This window comes from Coloeus monedula (assembly GCF_965178545.1).
Source record: "Coloeus monedula genome assembly, chromosome: Z".
Lineage (NCBI taxonomy): Eukaryota > Metazoa > Chordata > Aves > Passeriformes > Corvidae > Coloeus > Coloeus monedula.
The window spans coordinates 44,942,211-44,960,035 of NC_138822.1; the positions used below are offsets into that span (position 1 = coordinate 44,942,211).

General features: G+C 39.5%; 1 protein-coding gene across 1 annotated transcript in view; it reads left to right on the forward strand.

Annotated features, from left to right (window-relative positions):
• The window catches only part of NTRK2 (neurotrophic receptor tyrosine kinase 2), a gene marked incomplete at both ends in the record, with an annotated part of 196,875 nt that extends 180,343 nt beyond the window's left edge, over positions 1-16,532 (forward strand). Inside the window, 2 exons of the mRNA XM_082301024.1 lie at positions 15,362-15,520; positions 16,347-16,532. Coding sequence (XP_082157150.1) covers positions 15,362-15,520; positions 16,347-16,532 — 345 coding nt within the window. The remainder of the gene's footprint in view (positions 1-15,361; positions 15,521-16,346) is intronic.
• Positions 16,533-17,825: the final 1,293 nt, after the last annotated feature.

Here is a 17,825-nt window from a genome sequence, read left to right on the forward strand (position 1 = left end):
CTTAATAATTGACATAAAGTGAAATACTATAATAATTATTATTTTACCATTTATATTAATAATAACATTATTATTAATGAAAGGGGGGGGGAGAAGGAATGAAATCCAAGAAAAGAGTGATGCACAATACAATTGCTCAGCACCTGCCAACCAATGCCAGCCACCATCCCACAGCAGTGATTGGTGGCTGCCAACCAACTCCCCCCAGTTTATATACTGGGCTTGATGTTCTGTGGTATGGAATAATCCTCTGGCCAGTTTGGGTCAGCTGTCCTAGCTAAGCTCCTTCCCAGCTTCTTGTGCACCTGCTGGCTGGCAGACACTGGAAAGTCCTTGACTTCGGATAAGCACTACAGAATAGCAACTGAAACCTCAGTGTTTTATCAACATTATTCCCATACAAAATCCAAAACACAGCACTGTACCAGCTAGTAAGAAGAAAATTAACTCTATTACGGCTGAAACCAGGACACAGTGAGAGTTTGTTAGATGGATTAATTCTGTTGTGATACAGTGATGCTACAATATTTAATCTGTAAAAGGAGACCATTCTAAGTATCTTAATGGGACATTGACTGGTGGTATTTCAGGGGTTTTTTTTAGCAACTCATGGTCACTTTCTCCCACTTCACTTTCCATGGAAAACGTCTGCCTAGAGAAACGTTGGAAGGATTTCCTTATTAATTAAGTATTTTGTTGTTACTTGGTTTTGTTTAGGCTGTAGGATGATAATCCGTTCTCTTCCCAATATGGTTTTGTTCCCTATAGTATGTTTCATTGCTTTATCTGGGATCCAGTTGTTTTAAGACATGTTTTATTGATCTTGTGTGAAGCTTTGTTTATTTTTTTTTTTTTCCTGTGAATATCTGTAAAATGTACCTTCTCTCAGTGCAGATCTTGAATATGAGTTGTATATGGAGCAGTTTCAAACAGGGGAAGAATTCCTCCTGGAAGTGGTAATGGAAATAATTTAGAGAGCGGTGATACTACATTAAGCCACTAATCATGCCTCTGCCAACCTTTCACTGTGCCAAGCTACCCAGGGCTTGAAACACACAGGGAATCCCCTGAATGTTGCGCTCCCACATATTGAAAGAAGTGGTACTGTCTGCAGGAAGCTGCCTTCCAAAAGCGTAATGGTCCCTTCCACCTCCCAGCCCTCCAGCAGCTGCCTCTGCTGAGAATTTTCTTAGCAGACCTCTGTAGGTCTTTGCTTCATTTCAGAACCCATTTAGAGGATGCACAGTATCAAAAAGCATGCTGCAGAATGTGTGACCTAAATTGGTCATCAGTCACATTTCATTTTAAATTATCTGAGCACATTTTGTTTTAAGTTTCCATTCAGACTGGAATCTTTTGGGAGCCTCTGGCTGCTGTGTTTTGCTGTGAAACACCAGGATTTTTCATTTAATTTTTTTTTTTCTGTGCTAAAAATTAGGGGAAAATATTCAGTACTTTTGCCTGATAGAGAATCAAAGATATTTCAAAACATCTTCTCACAAAGAGAAGAACTTCTTTTTCTGATGGCCATAGTTTTGTTGAGTAGAATAGTAAGAGTACCATAAGTAGCCTAGGTAAAAGTACATTTAAATCGGTTTGAATGTGTTGTGAAAGAGACTTTTAAGGGAAGACTTTCTCAGATCAAAAGTACAGGGTGAACTTTTCTGTTGTCTTGTTAGCTTCTTATTCTGCTTATCCCGTCTTCTCTGCTGGAAGATTTAGAGTTTAGATTCTTCTGAATCACAGTGTATTAACATAATAGTCAAAACTCATTGTGATTCTTCCAACAGTCAGTCCTTAGACTAAATACTCTTCCTTAGACAATCTCTTCCTTTACAGAGCTTAATTCTTCTCTCTTCTTCTTTGTATCAGCAAAACAGAACAAAAAGATCTAGGGCTTGTTTGCGCATAGACTGCTTCTGGATACCATTGCACAATAGAAAAAGATTTTCCATTATTTCACAATAGTAAAAGATTATTGAATTCTAGAACCAGCATCCCAACTCATGAAAGCTAGCAGTTCTAACTTTCATTTAAGTTATGGTATTTTTCTCTTTCTCTGCATAAACAATGCCTATTATTATGATAATTAATATTAAAAAGGACAATACAGTGTTAATATAAAATTTTTAAATACATTTAAATCTTCCAAATAATAATGATAAGATTTTTTCATTACTATATCACATTAAAGTTAATTATCCTGCAGATGAATTTGTGACAGATACACTGTAGTGATTGGTATGCATCTCAGCGCTAATAATCAGCAGAAGATGTATTGTATTGCTTCCCTTGCTGTCCATCTGAGAGCATCATGAGCAACTTGCATGGCATAGCCTTAAATCCCACAGAGATTTAATTTCCCCTTGGTGCTAAGGCATGATAATGGAATGCAAGCCTTTGACACAAATAATAAAGGTATTTACAGGTGCCTAACTTGCCAGTTGTGCATTTCAACTCAGGCTTCTAAGGGAACTAGGACACGGACGGTAATGGAAAAGGGTTGTTGGCCCAATGTTAAACATTGCAGAAGAAATTCCTGATTCAAATGCAGAGTAACTAAAACCTATACTTCTGCTGCAAGACAGAAAGCAAATGTACTTACTGTTTCGGAGGAAACAATTATGTCTGTTCCCATGGTGGCAGACATAACCCCAAGACCTGTAGAAATTTGGGGCCTGTCTGTGTGCTGTGGTTCTTTCCCGAACCTCTGCCTGAGTTTCACCTAGAGAGAGCCCACATTCTGGTGGTGACAGCTGAAGCCCAGGGCTTTTTGGACAGCTGCTCACAACCCATGAAATCCATCAGAAGCCAGTGGAATTTGCCTTGTGTCTGCTTACCCTCTGTGTCTTCCCATTCCCACATCCTCTTTTCTGTTCTACTGATAACTCACCTTGATTTCTTTCCCTATTCCCCAGGGCTAGGGTGCCATGTTGTTGCTTCATTTTGTAGCTGCTTCTTCATTACAGTGCTCCTGCTGAGCATAAAGAGGCCCTTATTTGAGCAAGTGCATCGAAGGGAGTAACCTATATTAGGTTCATTTAACAGGGAACTTTCTCCCCTACTTTTGCCATAGTTAAGACAGTCTTGGAGGCAGTAATTTCCTTTTGCTGTTATTGTGTTCTCTTTCCACAGGAGGGCATGGAATCTGGGATGTTGTCTGACCTTAAAGAGCAAGAAGTTGGATTGCATTTTGTCCAGGAATTGTAATACTTAATTCCTGTCTGATTCAAGCACGTTCTGTGTTAGCTCACATATTCATTGCTATCTCTTCAAAACAGGCAAAGAAAGTACACGGAGCCTTATTTCTGCCTTTCAAATGTCTAACTTCCACCTGACTATTGCCACAGCTCAACAGCAGCTCTCACAGAAAACAGGAAGCATCTCTCACTTTCCACCAAAGATGGCATACTAACCATAACAGTGAGGTGCTTTACCAAATACACCGCAGTGCCCTATAATATTATATATATATATATATATATATATATATATATACATACATACACATATACAGTAACGTATCATACATTTTGGGACAGACTCTCCATGATCTTGCATTAATCCAGTTCTTTCACTACCTAGTTCAGGGTTCTCAGCATCAGAGCACCTCATCACTCATACAGCAATGACTATGTAAAGTGTTCAAAAGAATTGAAAAGCAAATTAAAACAGATAAATGCACACTTCAGCAACCCGGAGGACATTCATTTAAAATGTCAGTATTCACATGTATTTGCCGTACTAGCAAGGCAGCCTCCTTTTTCAGTCTTACCTATTCAGCATAGGCTCACTGATAAAATTAACAAGTCTTAAAATTAACACTTTGTTCTGAAGGGCTGGAGTAATCATACAGAATGGATCTTGCACCATACAGGGGGTTCTCAAACTCAAAATCATTGTTAGGAAGATTCTATTAGGAGAGAACTTAAGTGTTGCATCTGTTTTGCATTAACAGAAATCTTTTAGGTCAGTGGCTGAAGTGTCTTGAAGGAGAACTGCTATCTGGCAGAGAGGAAAGGAAAATAAAATGGGTCTGCAGCCTAAGTGTGGGGTCAAGGCTAATGGGAACTCCAGGACAACCCCTGATGGATACAAGATCCAGGGACAATTTTGATGGAAATAACCACAGAGGTTATTTAGGTGAACATAATGGCTTAATACACAGAAAGAATAAATAGATTTGCCTGGCAAGAAAGCAAAGAAAATTATATACTAAGGACTGAAGCACATAACATTTTAATAAGAACATCATTGAGTGTATGTGATAATACTCATCCTAAACATGTCCATAGAGTAATACAAAGTAGCATGACTTTAAAAGGAAATGCAGGCTTTATGTAACAGTATTTCAGAAGTTTTCATCTGAAGCAGATGAAAAATATTCTGAAGTACAGAGACTCAAAATCAGTATTAGGCTACATTAACCTACTGTGATATAAAAAAGTAACACTGTAGCTGCTGTGGTGAACCCATTTGTAATTCTTTACAAGTGACTAGAAGAAGTGGTGGTGGTGGTGGTGGTGGTGGTGGTGGTGGTGGTGGTGTTAATATTAAAGTTTATGTTAATATTATTATGTGGCACTGCAAGCCTGTGTTGGAGCCTCATGTAGATCAGGACTTCATTGATGTAGGCATTATACAAGCACAGGTCAAAATACTAGTGCCAGCCTAATAGAAATATGACTTGGTTTAGTACCAGATTTTCACAGAGGTTGATTTAGGAGTCCTAGCCGAAGGTATTATTGACAGTCTAAAAAACTAGGCCTGTACACAATCTCAGAAAACCTTTCAAAAACTGAAATATGTTGTCTTAACAACATGGTACCTTTATTTCCCACTTGGCTTATTTTGAATGTCTCCAGGCCTTCATGAGTCTTGGGAACTCAGGAGTCTGGGAATACTCTATGTAAGATTTATATTGAAGATTATAAAATTGACCTGCAGTTCTAATAGTAGAGATCTCAAAAAATTAAGTGACTCGTCCTAACTACTTTGGTGTACAATTGCAGCCTGTTTTGTTTTAAAAATTGGATCTAACCTTTGAGCTCTCAGTTTTACTGCAGATCCTACTTTTATTGGAACAGGTAAACTAAAAATATGTTTATGTATTTATTTTGAAGTAATTATTGAAGTGGAGCTAGTAGAGAATTCCGTGTGTAATAGGATTCTTATTTATCCAGAGAGGAAGATAAGCATGTATGAGGATGGGACCACCTCAGAGCTGCATGGTTACAGTAAGGAGTAGCTTCAGAGGAGAAGATGGAAGGAGTGCTCCCTTGGGGCACTGCAAAATATGAGGGAAAAGCAGGGAAAATAGGTGTAGTTGTGGGTTTCTTTCCCACCCATCTCTTCTTTGTTCACACACTACCAACATTTGGTGAAGTATATGAGGAGTACATTGCACAATCTGTAGTGTGGAAATATGTGTCAGATCTTCAGAGAGTCCTTACCTGAAATGCAGCAGTGATGGTGCAGAGCCCTAAATCCTTTCAAAGTTTACTCTGATCTTCCTTAGTTCCCCATGATCACAGGGTAATAAGTAAGTTAAACAGGCTTTATATCAGAAAACCAATCCTCCACCCTGATGACATGCCATCGGTGAATGGATACACCCAGGGAAATTTTGGGCATCATTTCTTACTAGACTAACACCTTCTGCACATGCTGGCTTCTCATGAGGTTATCCAGCCTTGTTTTAGAGGCAGAAGATAAGATGCTCCAGCATCACATGCAGAATTTAAAGCTCAGTGTTGGTGTTAAACAAATGCAGTCATGTGAATTCCAAGAAGCACTGTATACACAATGCAGTATATTGTTTCCCAAATGGAAAATTACAGTGCTGAGGGTAGAGACAGTCACTGAAAAGAAATAAGAAAAAAAACCAAAACAAAACCAAACCACATACAAGACCAAACCTCAAATTTATGGTTCCAAGCCCTCTGCTGGTGCAAATTCTCCCTTTACACCAGAACAGGAATTTGTCCAAGAGCTATAAAATGAGTTCATCACTGCTTGGGCTACACTTTGGCTCTTGTATCCAAGAATAATATTTTAAGCATGGCTTGAGGAATAATTCAACATATGAATTGATAAGAACAGTTTAGGATTTTGCAAGCTTCATAGGAATGAGGGGCTTCCACCCCCCCCCCCCCCCCAGTAATAGCAGTTACTTGTATTTTTAATGATCATGTTGTGTGTTGTTTGATGGATGTCTCATTTCAGAACAAATGCCTGTTTCAACTCATAGAATGATGTTGTGGCACAAGTAAGGAGACAAAACCTGGAATTCATGGAGGGAAAACAACAGCGAATTTTTTCTGTTCTATTTTAGTGAAATTTTTCTCTTGTGTTTTCCAGTTTATGTAAACAAATTATGGCCAGAGAAAGTATGAAGCAGAAAACATCATCAAGGCTGCAGAAGATAAGGAATATGAGTACAAGGACCTTGTCATTGCCTTGTTTATTGACATCTGGGGGAAAGGGGGAGAGGCTGTCTTACAAAATTCAAAGAACTGGAACATCTGAGACATTTCAGCTAAAAATTGTGGTTCTCCCATGCAGTGTACATTATAAGAATACTTTTGTGACTCACAAGGGAGAAGTAAAGCTACAAACCAAGCTCTGTTGCTCCCCTCTTCTCCTGTGATGTAATTTGACATGACCAATAGAGCCAGACATGCTATATTAACCTACAGTAAATCTGAAAAAAAATGTGGTTTTCAGTAAAATACGGGAAAAAGTTGTGATCTTTATTAACTGAGAAATAGCTTTCAGACTTGAAATTAGGAGTAGAGATTTCCCAGTGTATACAAACTGTCTGATGTGGTGTGATACCTGGCTTTCAGAGTCTATGCTCAAGTGACTGCAACTTGTTGATATTGACTGTGCTGTTCAGCTAGTATCTCATCACATTACACCTCCAACCCCACCTGAAAACGCAGAATCATTTTGAATTTTAGCTATGACACAGACTTGTAGAAGCCAGTTTTCCAATGCATTTTAAAGATTATTTTTAAAACCTTCTTAGCCCCGGTAGTCCAAACTACTTAGGATTAATATAAAAGTGGAATTTGGTATATTGTAAACCACTTTGAAAATCAGAAAGACAGTAGCTGCAATTCATTAATATTGCATTGCAAAATTGTTTTGCTGGTGACTTGGACAGATTAGATGATCATCCTGGAGGCTATGAGGATTTTAACATGAGTCATTCCAGCTGCTTGTCTACTGGTACTTGATACTTCTCTTCATCTGCTGGTACAGATGTGGAAACAGTGGTAAGGTACAAGTGATGTAGTGGCAAGTTTTTCTACAGATTTCAAAAATAAAGGACCTCACATGAGGTCAACATTCTGAGGTGAAAGTCATGCCATTGGAGTGATCAGTAACTATATATGCTGTAGCATAACTTGATGTGGCAAATTAGGAGAATGCAGAGTGTTTTAGAAAGGAGAGGCCATCTGATTCAACAGGCCAAATCTTCTCTGGCTTATCCAATCTCCTTGCTTTTTCACTAAGATCCTGAATTCCAATGTTCAGAAAATGATTTAGCTCTACACTGAATTCACTGAAATACACTGTTCAAAGTGTTATTTCTTCCAGTTTTCCACAGCATACCTCCCTTTCTCTTACCTTAGGTTATTGTTTGTTTTTTAACACTAGAATACTTTGTCATTTGGAAGCAAAATAAATTATATTTTAAAGGAATAGACTTGTTTTTTTCATTCATATGTACACACTTCATCTGGGACACTAGAGAGCTGTTACCCGTTGCTTTTCAGTGCTGCAGATTTCTACTCAAGTTAACTTCTCTTCTGTCTTTCCGATAAGGGATCTTGCTTTTTATCAGAGATGTAAATCATGTCACCTTCTTTGTAACAGTAATCTGATCTTACATCTAGGGCACTTCATCTTCTTTTCTTAAAAGAGTAAATGGCCTGTAGTGCAATAACTACTACAGTTTATTAATTATCCTGTATATTTGACTGGCCCGAATTGATATTGTGTTGTGTAAACCACAACTACAGGCACTGTTTCTACATCTGTTCAACTTAGCATTTTAAAATCTTTGGAAGATGCTGAATTGTAAGCTGCACTAGATCATTCACCTATTTTAATTTCATGTGGTACCTCCCCTTCATTCCATTTTTTTTCCAGAATCATTTCTAGCCCTCCATAAGCATTGCTGAGAGGTTTAGTAAGGACTGCATATTGCAATATGTGGCCCATCTATACAGAAAAATAGGAATAACTTCTCCAAAAGCCCTTCTAGGCCAGGATCCTGTCACTGTGCGAAACTGCTGACTGTGGAATAGTATGGAAACATGCTAAGTGTATATTAAATGTTTTCCTCAAGTACTCTCTTAGCCTGCAGCATTCTTCAGCTCCAGAGCTTCCTGGGCCAGAGATGGTATCTTCATGTTTGATAGTCCTTGTCAGATTTTATCCTCCATCAGTTTGTTTAATCACTTTTTGATCTCAGATAAACCTTCGTCATTGGCAGCACCTCATGTCAGTGAGTTCCGCAAGCAAATGTACATTAGGTGACAGGGTGCCTCCTTTTGTTCATTGTGAACCTGCCATTTACACATTTTAGTTGGTACCCTCTGGTTGTGTTATGTAGACATCTGAGTAATTGGTCTTTCTTCATCTTCTCCGTACTGTTCATGGTTTCATAGAGGCTAATGAGAAGAATTTTATCTCCATGGCATAAAATTGACACACAATACTGTATTGATGTTGAGCAGTTGAAGAGAGAATTTACAGTGTAATAAATGTTGTTGCAGACCATGTTTCACTTTTCTGACAAAACAACTGGTAGAATTAATTAAGAAATTTAGACATAAGCTTCTTTTAATACAGATGAGCCAAAGAAGGGTTAAAAGTGAAAATGAAAGGACACATTTTTGGCTATTAGCTAATAATATGCCATATTTTATAAATCAGTAACCTCTTGTGTTGGAGTGGTATGGCTTATTATGACTATGGAAATAATATATTGCTTTTCTGCAAGTAGACATGCAGGAATGATATTTTAAGAGAAGACATTGACTTCGTCTGCAAGGCCAGGGCATGAAATAAATGAAAATAACAATTATTGATTTTCCTTTTCTTGTGCTGAGAGAAACATTTGCCAGCTTTTATGAGGGGGAAAGAGCAGATGTTCAGCAAGAGAGGAGAGGTTTTCGGTTTTAGCAATAAGACATGATAATTTTTGCAGAGAACATTTCTTTGCAGTTATATCATCTTGAGATGGGGAAACAAGTCAGAAGACCAAAATATAAATAGTGAAAAATACCCTAAAATGGCGGTACTTTGCAAGTATACAGGATTTTTCTTAGGAGGCGGTGAACAAATGGTTCAGAAGATTCAGCTTCATTCTAGTTTGACAGACTAAGGTGCAATTGTGTGAAAGAGATTGAGTGTATATACTTGTCACATGACTTTTAATTTGGTCGTGTGCTGAGAGTCTACCACCCTGAATTGCAAACGGCCTGAAAACAGCAGAGCTCTGGAAAGATGCACCAGACAAGCCAGACAGGACATTGGGACAGGATCAGGGTTGAACCCCTGGTAGTCATTCAGCTTCACTGGGCTCACAAAGTGAAAAGATTACTTTTATCCTGTTGGCAGAAAAAGCATCACTAGTCTTTAGAGAATATACAAAGTGCTATGACACATTACTGAAATGTCACTCTGCAGGAATCGTGGGAACATGGGAATGTGAAATGTTAATGAGGAAGTCTGTTTTCCAAGGCTATGCAATTGGTTGCTGTGCTTTTTACTGCATGAATTTAGAGTAATCTACTACTTAAAGCCAGAAATTGGGAAAAAAAAAAAATCAGAAAAGGGTTATGTAACAGAATGCCTGCAAAAGCTGGGAATTCCATTTGATGTCCTCTCCAGGCGTGCTGGAGCCTCCCCAGATATGGCCACCAGCATTTAGGAGGAGGATGGTTCTGACTAGTCTCTGTCCTGTCCCTTGTCAGCTGCTGCAGCACCCTGCAGCTGGGTTGTGGAGTCCCAAAGCCATCCATCACCCTCAGCACGACAGCTCCCAGTGATTTTATGGTTCGACTGGGCTGCAGCTGCCATGCATTGCAAAAAAGCAGCCAATCCCTCCTCATGGTACTCAGATGAATAAGACATAAACCTGGTGTGAATTGATTGAGTGGTCATCTTAGCAACAGTATTAGTTGATCTGCCTGAGGGTCAGAAGGCTCTGCAAGAGAGATCTTGATGGACTGGAGCAATGGGCTAAGGACAGCTGCATGAGGTTCAACAAGGTGAAGTGCCAGGTAGTGCGCTTGGGTCACATCAACCCCATGCAGTGTTACAGGCTGGGGGAGGAGTGCTTTAAGAGCTTTCAGCAGAAAGAGACTTGGGGGTACTGGTCTCAACAGCAGCTGAACATGAGCCAGCACATGCTCAGGTAGACAAGAAGGCCAATGGCATCCTGGTCTGTATCAGATGTAGCATGTCCAGCAGGACCAGGGCAGTGATTGTCCCACTGTACTCCACACTGGTGATGCCACACCTCAAATCCTGTGTCCAGTTCTGGGCCTCTTGCTTCTGAGGTACTGCAGTGTGTCCAGAACAGGGCAACAGAGCTGGTGACAGGTCTGGAGCACAAGTCTTACAAGGGGCAGCTGAAGGAGCTGGGCTTTTTTAGTCTAGAGGAGAAGAAGCTGAGGGGAGAATTTATTGCTGTCTACAATTGCCTGAAAGGAAGTTGTAGTGAGGTGAGGGTCATTCTTTGCTACCATGTCTCAAGCGAAAGCATGACAGGAAATGGCCTTCAATTACACCAGGGAAGGTTCAGATTAGAAAATCATTTTTCTCTAAAAGAGTGGCTAGGCATTGGAGTAAGTTGCCCAGAAAAGTGGTGGAGTCACAGTCTCTGGAAGTGTTCAAGGGACATCTGGACATGACACTTGCAGACATGATTTTGGTGTGACTGTGGTGGTGCTATGCATGAACTAGATGATCTTTCAGGTCTCTCACAACCTTGGTGATTCTGTGTGATTATTCCATGTGATTATTTGTTGTGCCTTTCCTGGCCTGTGGCTTGTGTCTTATGTGTGCAGCCCCACATACATCTTGCGCCTTCCCTAACACTGTAGGTTGGCTTCCCCCAGCTCCACCCACTGTCTTCTGTTTTCAGCAGGAATACAAGGCTTCATTTGGTTTTCTCTGTAAGAGAGCGTATCTGTTTTCTCACAATCATCAAACAACAGGGCCTTGGATTTCTATGGCAGTTGGGCCATGAAGCTGGAACAGTGACTACATCAGGGTATAAACAGATGTATTTTTAATTGGAAGAAAGAGAAAAAACTTTAACAAACTATAAAATTACAGGCCCTGCTTCAAGACTAAGACAGCCCTATAGCAGCCCTAGAAGACTAATATTGGCAAATAGATTAAAAGAGTGTTCAAGGCCAGCTTCTCTGTCAGCTTTCAAAGTGCTAAATTAATTGAAAAGATGTTTGCTCAAAGTGGTGACAAGTGGAATGAGATTGTATTGTTGAAAGTGCAACATTTCATGCATGGGACAGCATGGCAGTTTTTCCTTGGAAGAGCTTCTTTGGAGAACATGGCCGTTCACTGATAGGGCATAGCAGTCTCCTCCCCATGGACTGTTTGCACATTGCAGAGGCTAGTTCACCAGGTTTTCTAGCCTAGCATTGCTACTAAAAGCAGCCAGGCTGTAGCTGGGCTAGGGTGTGTTTCATAAACTGGCATTTGGAAGTAAGTACTTAAGTCCATACTTTCATAGAAGTACAGTTCTAAATAAAACTGAACTGTGGTATTATATGGTATTATCATTATAATGCAGCTACTTTCAGATAAGTATCAAGAAAATCTACTCTTACTTGTATACATAAAGTGGTCATTTTTACAGCTGCAGTATGGATTTTAAAGTGATAGTATATTAAGTTAAAATTCTAATGTTTTTAATCCTGTTATAACCTTAGCTGGACTGAATATAAAGGTTTTATTTACACATAACTGTAGTCTGTTCAGCACAAAACCATTTGAAATTTATGTGTATCAAGCAGCACTGCAATTACAGTGTGCATGGCAGAGACTTTATACAGCAGAATGCTGGTGATACCTGAGAGGTTTGTAATAACTTGCGTTTCTTATTAAAGGATATGCAGAAGCCATCTCTGTGTAGCACTCAGAACCTTTAAACTTTGGTCAGTGCAGTCATGTTTTCATTCACTGGTGCTTCTTGGAAGACACCTCCTAGCCTTGCTGAGAGTATGGCAACAACAGCAAAAAGGCACCCCACCTCTCTTCACTGCTGTTACGGCACAACCCTGGGTGCTTGGGCTCATAAGGTAAAAATCAAAAGAAGCTCTCAACAGACTGTCAATTTGTTCCAGGCACCCTGCAAACAGTTGTGTCAAGTCCTAGGCTTCAGTTCAAAAAGCTCTGAAGTATGTGCTCATTGTAGGCATACAACTACCACAGCCCTTAATGCTCGTCTGAGCTGAGTGTGTGTTGACTCAGTAACCACTGATTTTCAATAGAGAAGGAAACATGCATTTAGAAGTGCCTTTGGCCCTGACATGTGCTTTTGATTGAAATGAACTGAAATGAAAGGTGCTCTTAGACCATGGGTAGATGCACAGTCTGCCATAGGAGATGCTCTGTGTTCCACAGGTATCTTGTCTTCATTGCAGTACCATCTGTCAAGGAGATCACCCTGTATAACACTTTTGTTGATACTTTGAACGGCAATAAATTCTATCTTCAAAAAGATGTTGAGGTGTTTGAAGTAACATAATTGAGACTGGTAATAATAGAGATGGAGAGACCTCAGGTCTCCTCAGTACTGGTCAAGTACTCTGTCCTTCAGCGACAGAAATGGACACAGCTCCAGGCAAGATGATCTGGGAACACCAATGAGCCCTGTGCCTTGTGCTTACCTGTAAACTGAATTCTTGGTGTCAATACTAACAAGTCAATCTTGCTATGCTTGAAAGAGAGACAGCCAGATGTGTGATGTTACAGATCAGTTCAGCACAGAACCATCATTTGGTGGCAGTTTGTCATCATCACTCTGGAGGTGTGTCCTTCGTTTCCCTGAGTGACATTGGAAACTCAGCATAGAGTCCCACCAAAAATACACTGGATCTTAGTGAAAAAACATAAGATTTGAAAAGTGGTTGGGGTTTTTTTTATCTGCTTTTTCAAAATCTCTTAATTTGTGACCAAAAAAACAAAAGAGTCACATATTTTATCATCTATAGCTTTCATTAATTTTTAAAGGAATGAGTCAAAGAAATTGCTGAACAGAACCAGTAGCAGAGGTTATATGATGAGCAGATGTAAGAGCCATCTTAATATTTGATGAGACCAAAAGGTTCTCACCACTAACCATCTTTTAATGATGCTTGCCCTTTGAATGGGTGTATGTGGCTACTTGTTTCTAAGGGACTAACTTTTTTGACTTTCTAATTAAATACCTCTCAACACTGGCTTAAAACTGGTGGTGGTTTGGAAGTGTTTGGTTGTCGTGTCAGGTGAGGTTATGATAAGGTGGAAAACTGAATGGTTACATCTCGGCATGTTGGTGTGTTCAAACTCTCTACATCATTGAGGGGCTTCTCAGTCAAAGCTGATGACAAATACCAAAGCACAGAGCCTTACAGCCAGTCTGTGTGCCAGAGAGATAAACTGTTAACACTGACACAAATGGGCCAAATTGAGAAAAGCACTTAAAAATGTGTATCCGTTTTCTGTCAATGCAATGGGCAGGAATTGGGTCCCATTTTGAATGGCTTGGAAACCCGTGCACAGCAACCTGCACAGAGTCAGAAGCACATCCACAATGTAGCCAGGAACTGAAATTGGGAGCCCAGCCTGTCATTCAACAACCTGCTGAAAATTATTCCTCCATCACTCGCATAACATCTCATGTGCAGGGAGTAGAAGAAGAGCCTGATAATAAACCAAGTCTATGAAAATTTAGCATGACTTTCTGTTTCTGTGAAGTCAGCAGTGAGCACGGACTTGTGATGCACAGAACCAGGACTGAGCTCTCACAGCCGTAGCTGTGTTTGGTATGCTGCACTAACACTGAATTACTGACAAATAACTGGAAATGGATGTTCTGTGATTTAGAAATGGATGTGTGATTTAGAAATAATGTGAACCCTGACTGAACCCTGTTGGGTTTTTCTTCCATTTGCTGTTCGAACGTGAGAACAAGGAGGGCATTATTTATAACAACAAATGTTAAGTCCCAAAAGGAGAAATTATATTTTGAATTGACAGAATCCTGAAAGTGTAAATGTGGTTTCATAACTAAATATATTTTCAGACAGGAAAATGAGTTAATCAAGAGTAAAATGTTCTTGAAAAAGCTTTTTTTTTTTTTTTTTTTAATCTTCCTTGGAAATATTCTCAGCTGTCATGGTACAAAAGTAACTAGCATATCTGTATATCCATATCACAGTATCTCAGCAGTTACACTGTCTTAAAAGTACTTAAATGGATTTCTTTATTGATGTGATCCAACCAAAATAGGACATGCCAGGAACAATAAATTGTTTAGAACCTGGAAAAAAAAAGACTTTTAAAAATTTAAATTAAGATTAGGAAACCTAACTCTAAGGAAGTTAAATTTTCTGGGGAAAATTAAAAATGTTCTAAAAGCTTTCAGAAAGGCATGAATTCAGTGAAGTTGATTTGGGGTAGGAATCCATGTCTTACAAGTTTTTATTATCAAGGGAATATATCCAAAGGACTGATTTGGGGTTTTTTTTAAATGGACAGGGTAGTTAATGTGGAAAAAATAATTTGATACATTAACTGTGGAACTTAACAACATTGTTACAGCATTGCTTTAATTCAGTCAAAATCAGGATATTCAACCACACAGATCCAATCCTACCATTTCATACAGTCATCTGTGTCTTCATGTATTTTGGTTGATGTCGCTCCATTTCTAGGAGAATCACCAGTCCAGATTTCATTTAATGAATCTTCTTTAGTTTCTTGAGTGTTAAAATAAACAGTAAAACTGGCCTAATTCAAAGTAGGTTGTTAGTGTAATATAGACCCTCCTGTTCCTTAGGTAAGGTGTGCCAAGTAAATGTTAAAGATTAGTTTGGACTTCAGAAACAACGTCTCTTGAGATTTTTGTTGAGAAACCTGTTGTGTGGTACTGATTGTTGCTGGGGGAGAGGATTTTGAACCATGAATCCACAGTTCTTCGAAGCTCCTCAAAGTGAATGTTACCAGATGGGAAAAAAAGAAACCATGGATTCTCCACATTTAATGTCTTGAGACTGCCTTGTGAGGCTCTGAGGAAACTATTTCTGACTCTTTCATTTGTTTTTCTCAGGTTGGGGGTCACACCATGCTGCCCATTCGTTGGATGCCTCCAGAGAGTATCATGTACAGGAAGTTCACCACAGAAAGTGATGTCTGGAGCCTAGGGGTTGTATTATGGGAAATCTTTACTTATGGCAAACAGCCATGGTATCAGCTCTCAAACAATGAGGTGTGTGTAATATATTCTCAAAGTGCATTGGGAAAGCTGTTATGCTAATTGTCTGTGTTGCTTCTCTGGAGAAGGGACAGCAACAAATTTATTTGTTAAAGGCTGACACTGATACAAGGTATTTATTGTATTGTCATGAACCATATGGTTAAATTTCTTCCTTTTCACCCTTTTCTACCCTGAGTGGATGGAACGTGTCCAAGCAGAACTAGAACACTTGGAATTTAATTTTTTCCTTTGTATAAAATGAATTCTGCTCTGGGTAGACCATGAGGCAATGAAAAAGACCTTAGCTATCTCCTGAAAAGACATATCATACATGGTACTGTTTCAGAGTGGTTGTCCATAACCATGGACAGATTAGACTGAAATAATCAAGAAATCTCTTGATTTCCAGGCAGTCACAAGTATCCCCTTTTCCAGAGATTAGCCACAGTGATACTCATAAATTTGCAGGGGGTGGAGCAAAGGAGAGGCATTGAAGCTCTGTGAGCAGGTTGAAAATTTATCCTGCCTCTGAGGCAGTAGTTGGGTAGAGAGAGAAGGTATGGGATTAATTCCTAGCTACAGTTTCCTTTTGTGTGGGGTGGACAATGTGGGTGAACTTAACATGACTGAAGTTACTGCTCTTTGATCACTTACTTTATAGTGAATTTTCCAGATTCCATACTGCTACTCATTCATCTGCCTAGAAAAGCAGGCCTTTCCAGAGATGGCTGCATGGCAGCCACCAGTGAGGCTGCTATGGTTGAAGTTAACTCTTCCATGGATGAACTCCTTGTAGTTGGCACAACTGTGCTGATCCTTTTCTTGTGATTTCTCATAGGTGATTGAGTGCATCACTCAGGGCCGAGTCCTGCAGCGACCTCGCACATGCCCAAAGGAAGTGTATGACTTGATGCTGGGCTGTTGGCAACGGGAGCCTCACATGAGGCTCAACATCAAAGAAATCCATTCCCTCCTTCAGAACTTGGCCAAGGCATCTCCAGTCTACTTGGATATTTTAGGCTAAAGTCTCCTAGCATTTCTTCTTCTGGGCTGCGGGAATGAATGTGTTCAACTGCCGCTGAACTCCATTAAAATGTGTTCTTAACTTTGACAGTATTAATGACAAAGTTGCGGAGAAGCTTTCAAAGGGCAAGCAATGTGCACTTCTCCATCTGTAGACACAGTATTGACTTTTTAGACATTACCAAGATGTATCTTCTCTCTTTCTCTCAGTTTCTATCTTTTTTTTCCTTCTCTCCTGTCTTTCTAATCAATTTGGCTTCTGCATTATTCTAACTCTGCATAGACAAAGGCCTTAAAAACCCAATCTGTTATATCAGCAGACTCTTCAGTTTGCCCACCACAACTAACAATGCCTTGTTGTATTCATGCCTTTGATGTGGATGAAAAAAAGGGAAAAATATATTTGACTAAAACTTTGTGATTTCTGCTGTACAGCTACTGGGAGTTTCTATGGATTCACCTCATTTTTTTTTGCTTCAGCCTGTGGGTGGAAAAAGAAGACTGGTGTTCTCTACATGAAGAATGTTCTTTGCAGAGATAAAGCCAGCTAAAAAGAGGACACTCTTGTGTGATACACTATCTGGAGGAACTTGGGAAATCAGGTGGCATCCAACCCTGCAAGAAAACACTGAAGTGATTTGATGGAAGACAAGAGGGAGTCTAGCAATTTCCCTGAAGAGTCTTTCTGAGGACTAAAGGGATTGTTTAAGGAGGTGCTTTGCCAGCACCATTCATTGCCAGAATCAAGTAAAACAAAAAAAAGATGCTGCTTGCACTGCACGCAATTGTGTTACAACATGATAAACTAAACACACGCCCTTTTTTTGTCTTCTGGTAGGATATTGTCATGCCACTGGTGTAAAAATGTTCTCCAGCTAGTCTTTTTTAGTAAAGGCTGAAGCTAGATTTAGTTACATACAGTATTAATTTCAGAATCACATGTTGAAACTAAGGATTTTGATAGGACAAACTATAAATGCTGAGGCAGGTGTATCTAATACTGTGCTTGTCCAGCAGCATATTCCTTCCTTCTTCAGTCCTTTCTTTTTTCTTTTTTTAACCGTGCAAGCAAAACTGTGCATGGTCTTTGTCGATTAATGCCATTAGTGCAGAAACGATCACTCATCTTGTAGTACACCCTAGTAGGCATAGCAAACTCATAATGATATAACCTATATTTCATTAGAAGGGGCTAATGGAGGACATTAGCTGTGTTAAAATGCCTTTACAATGTTATAGATACTATAGGCTGATATAACATGAATAATCTAAAGCACGGAGATCACTGGTTATG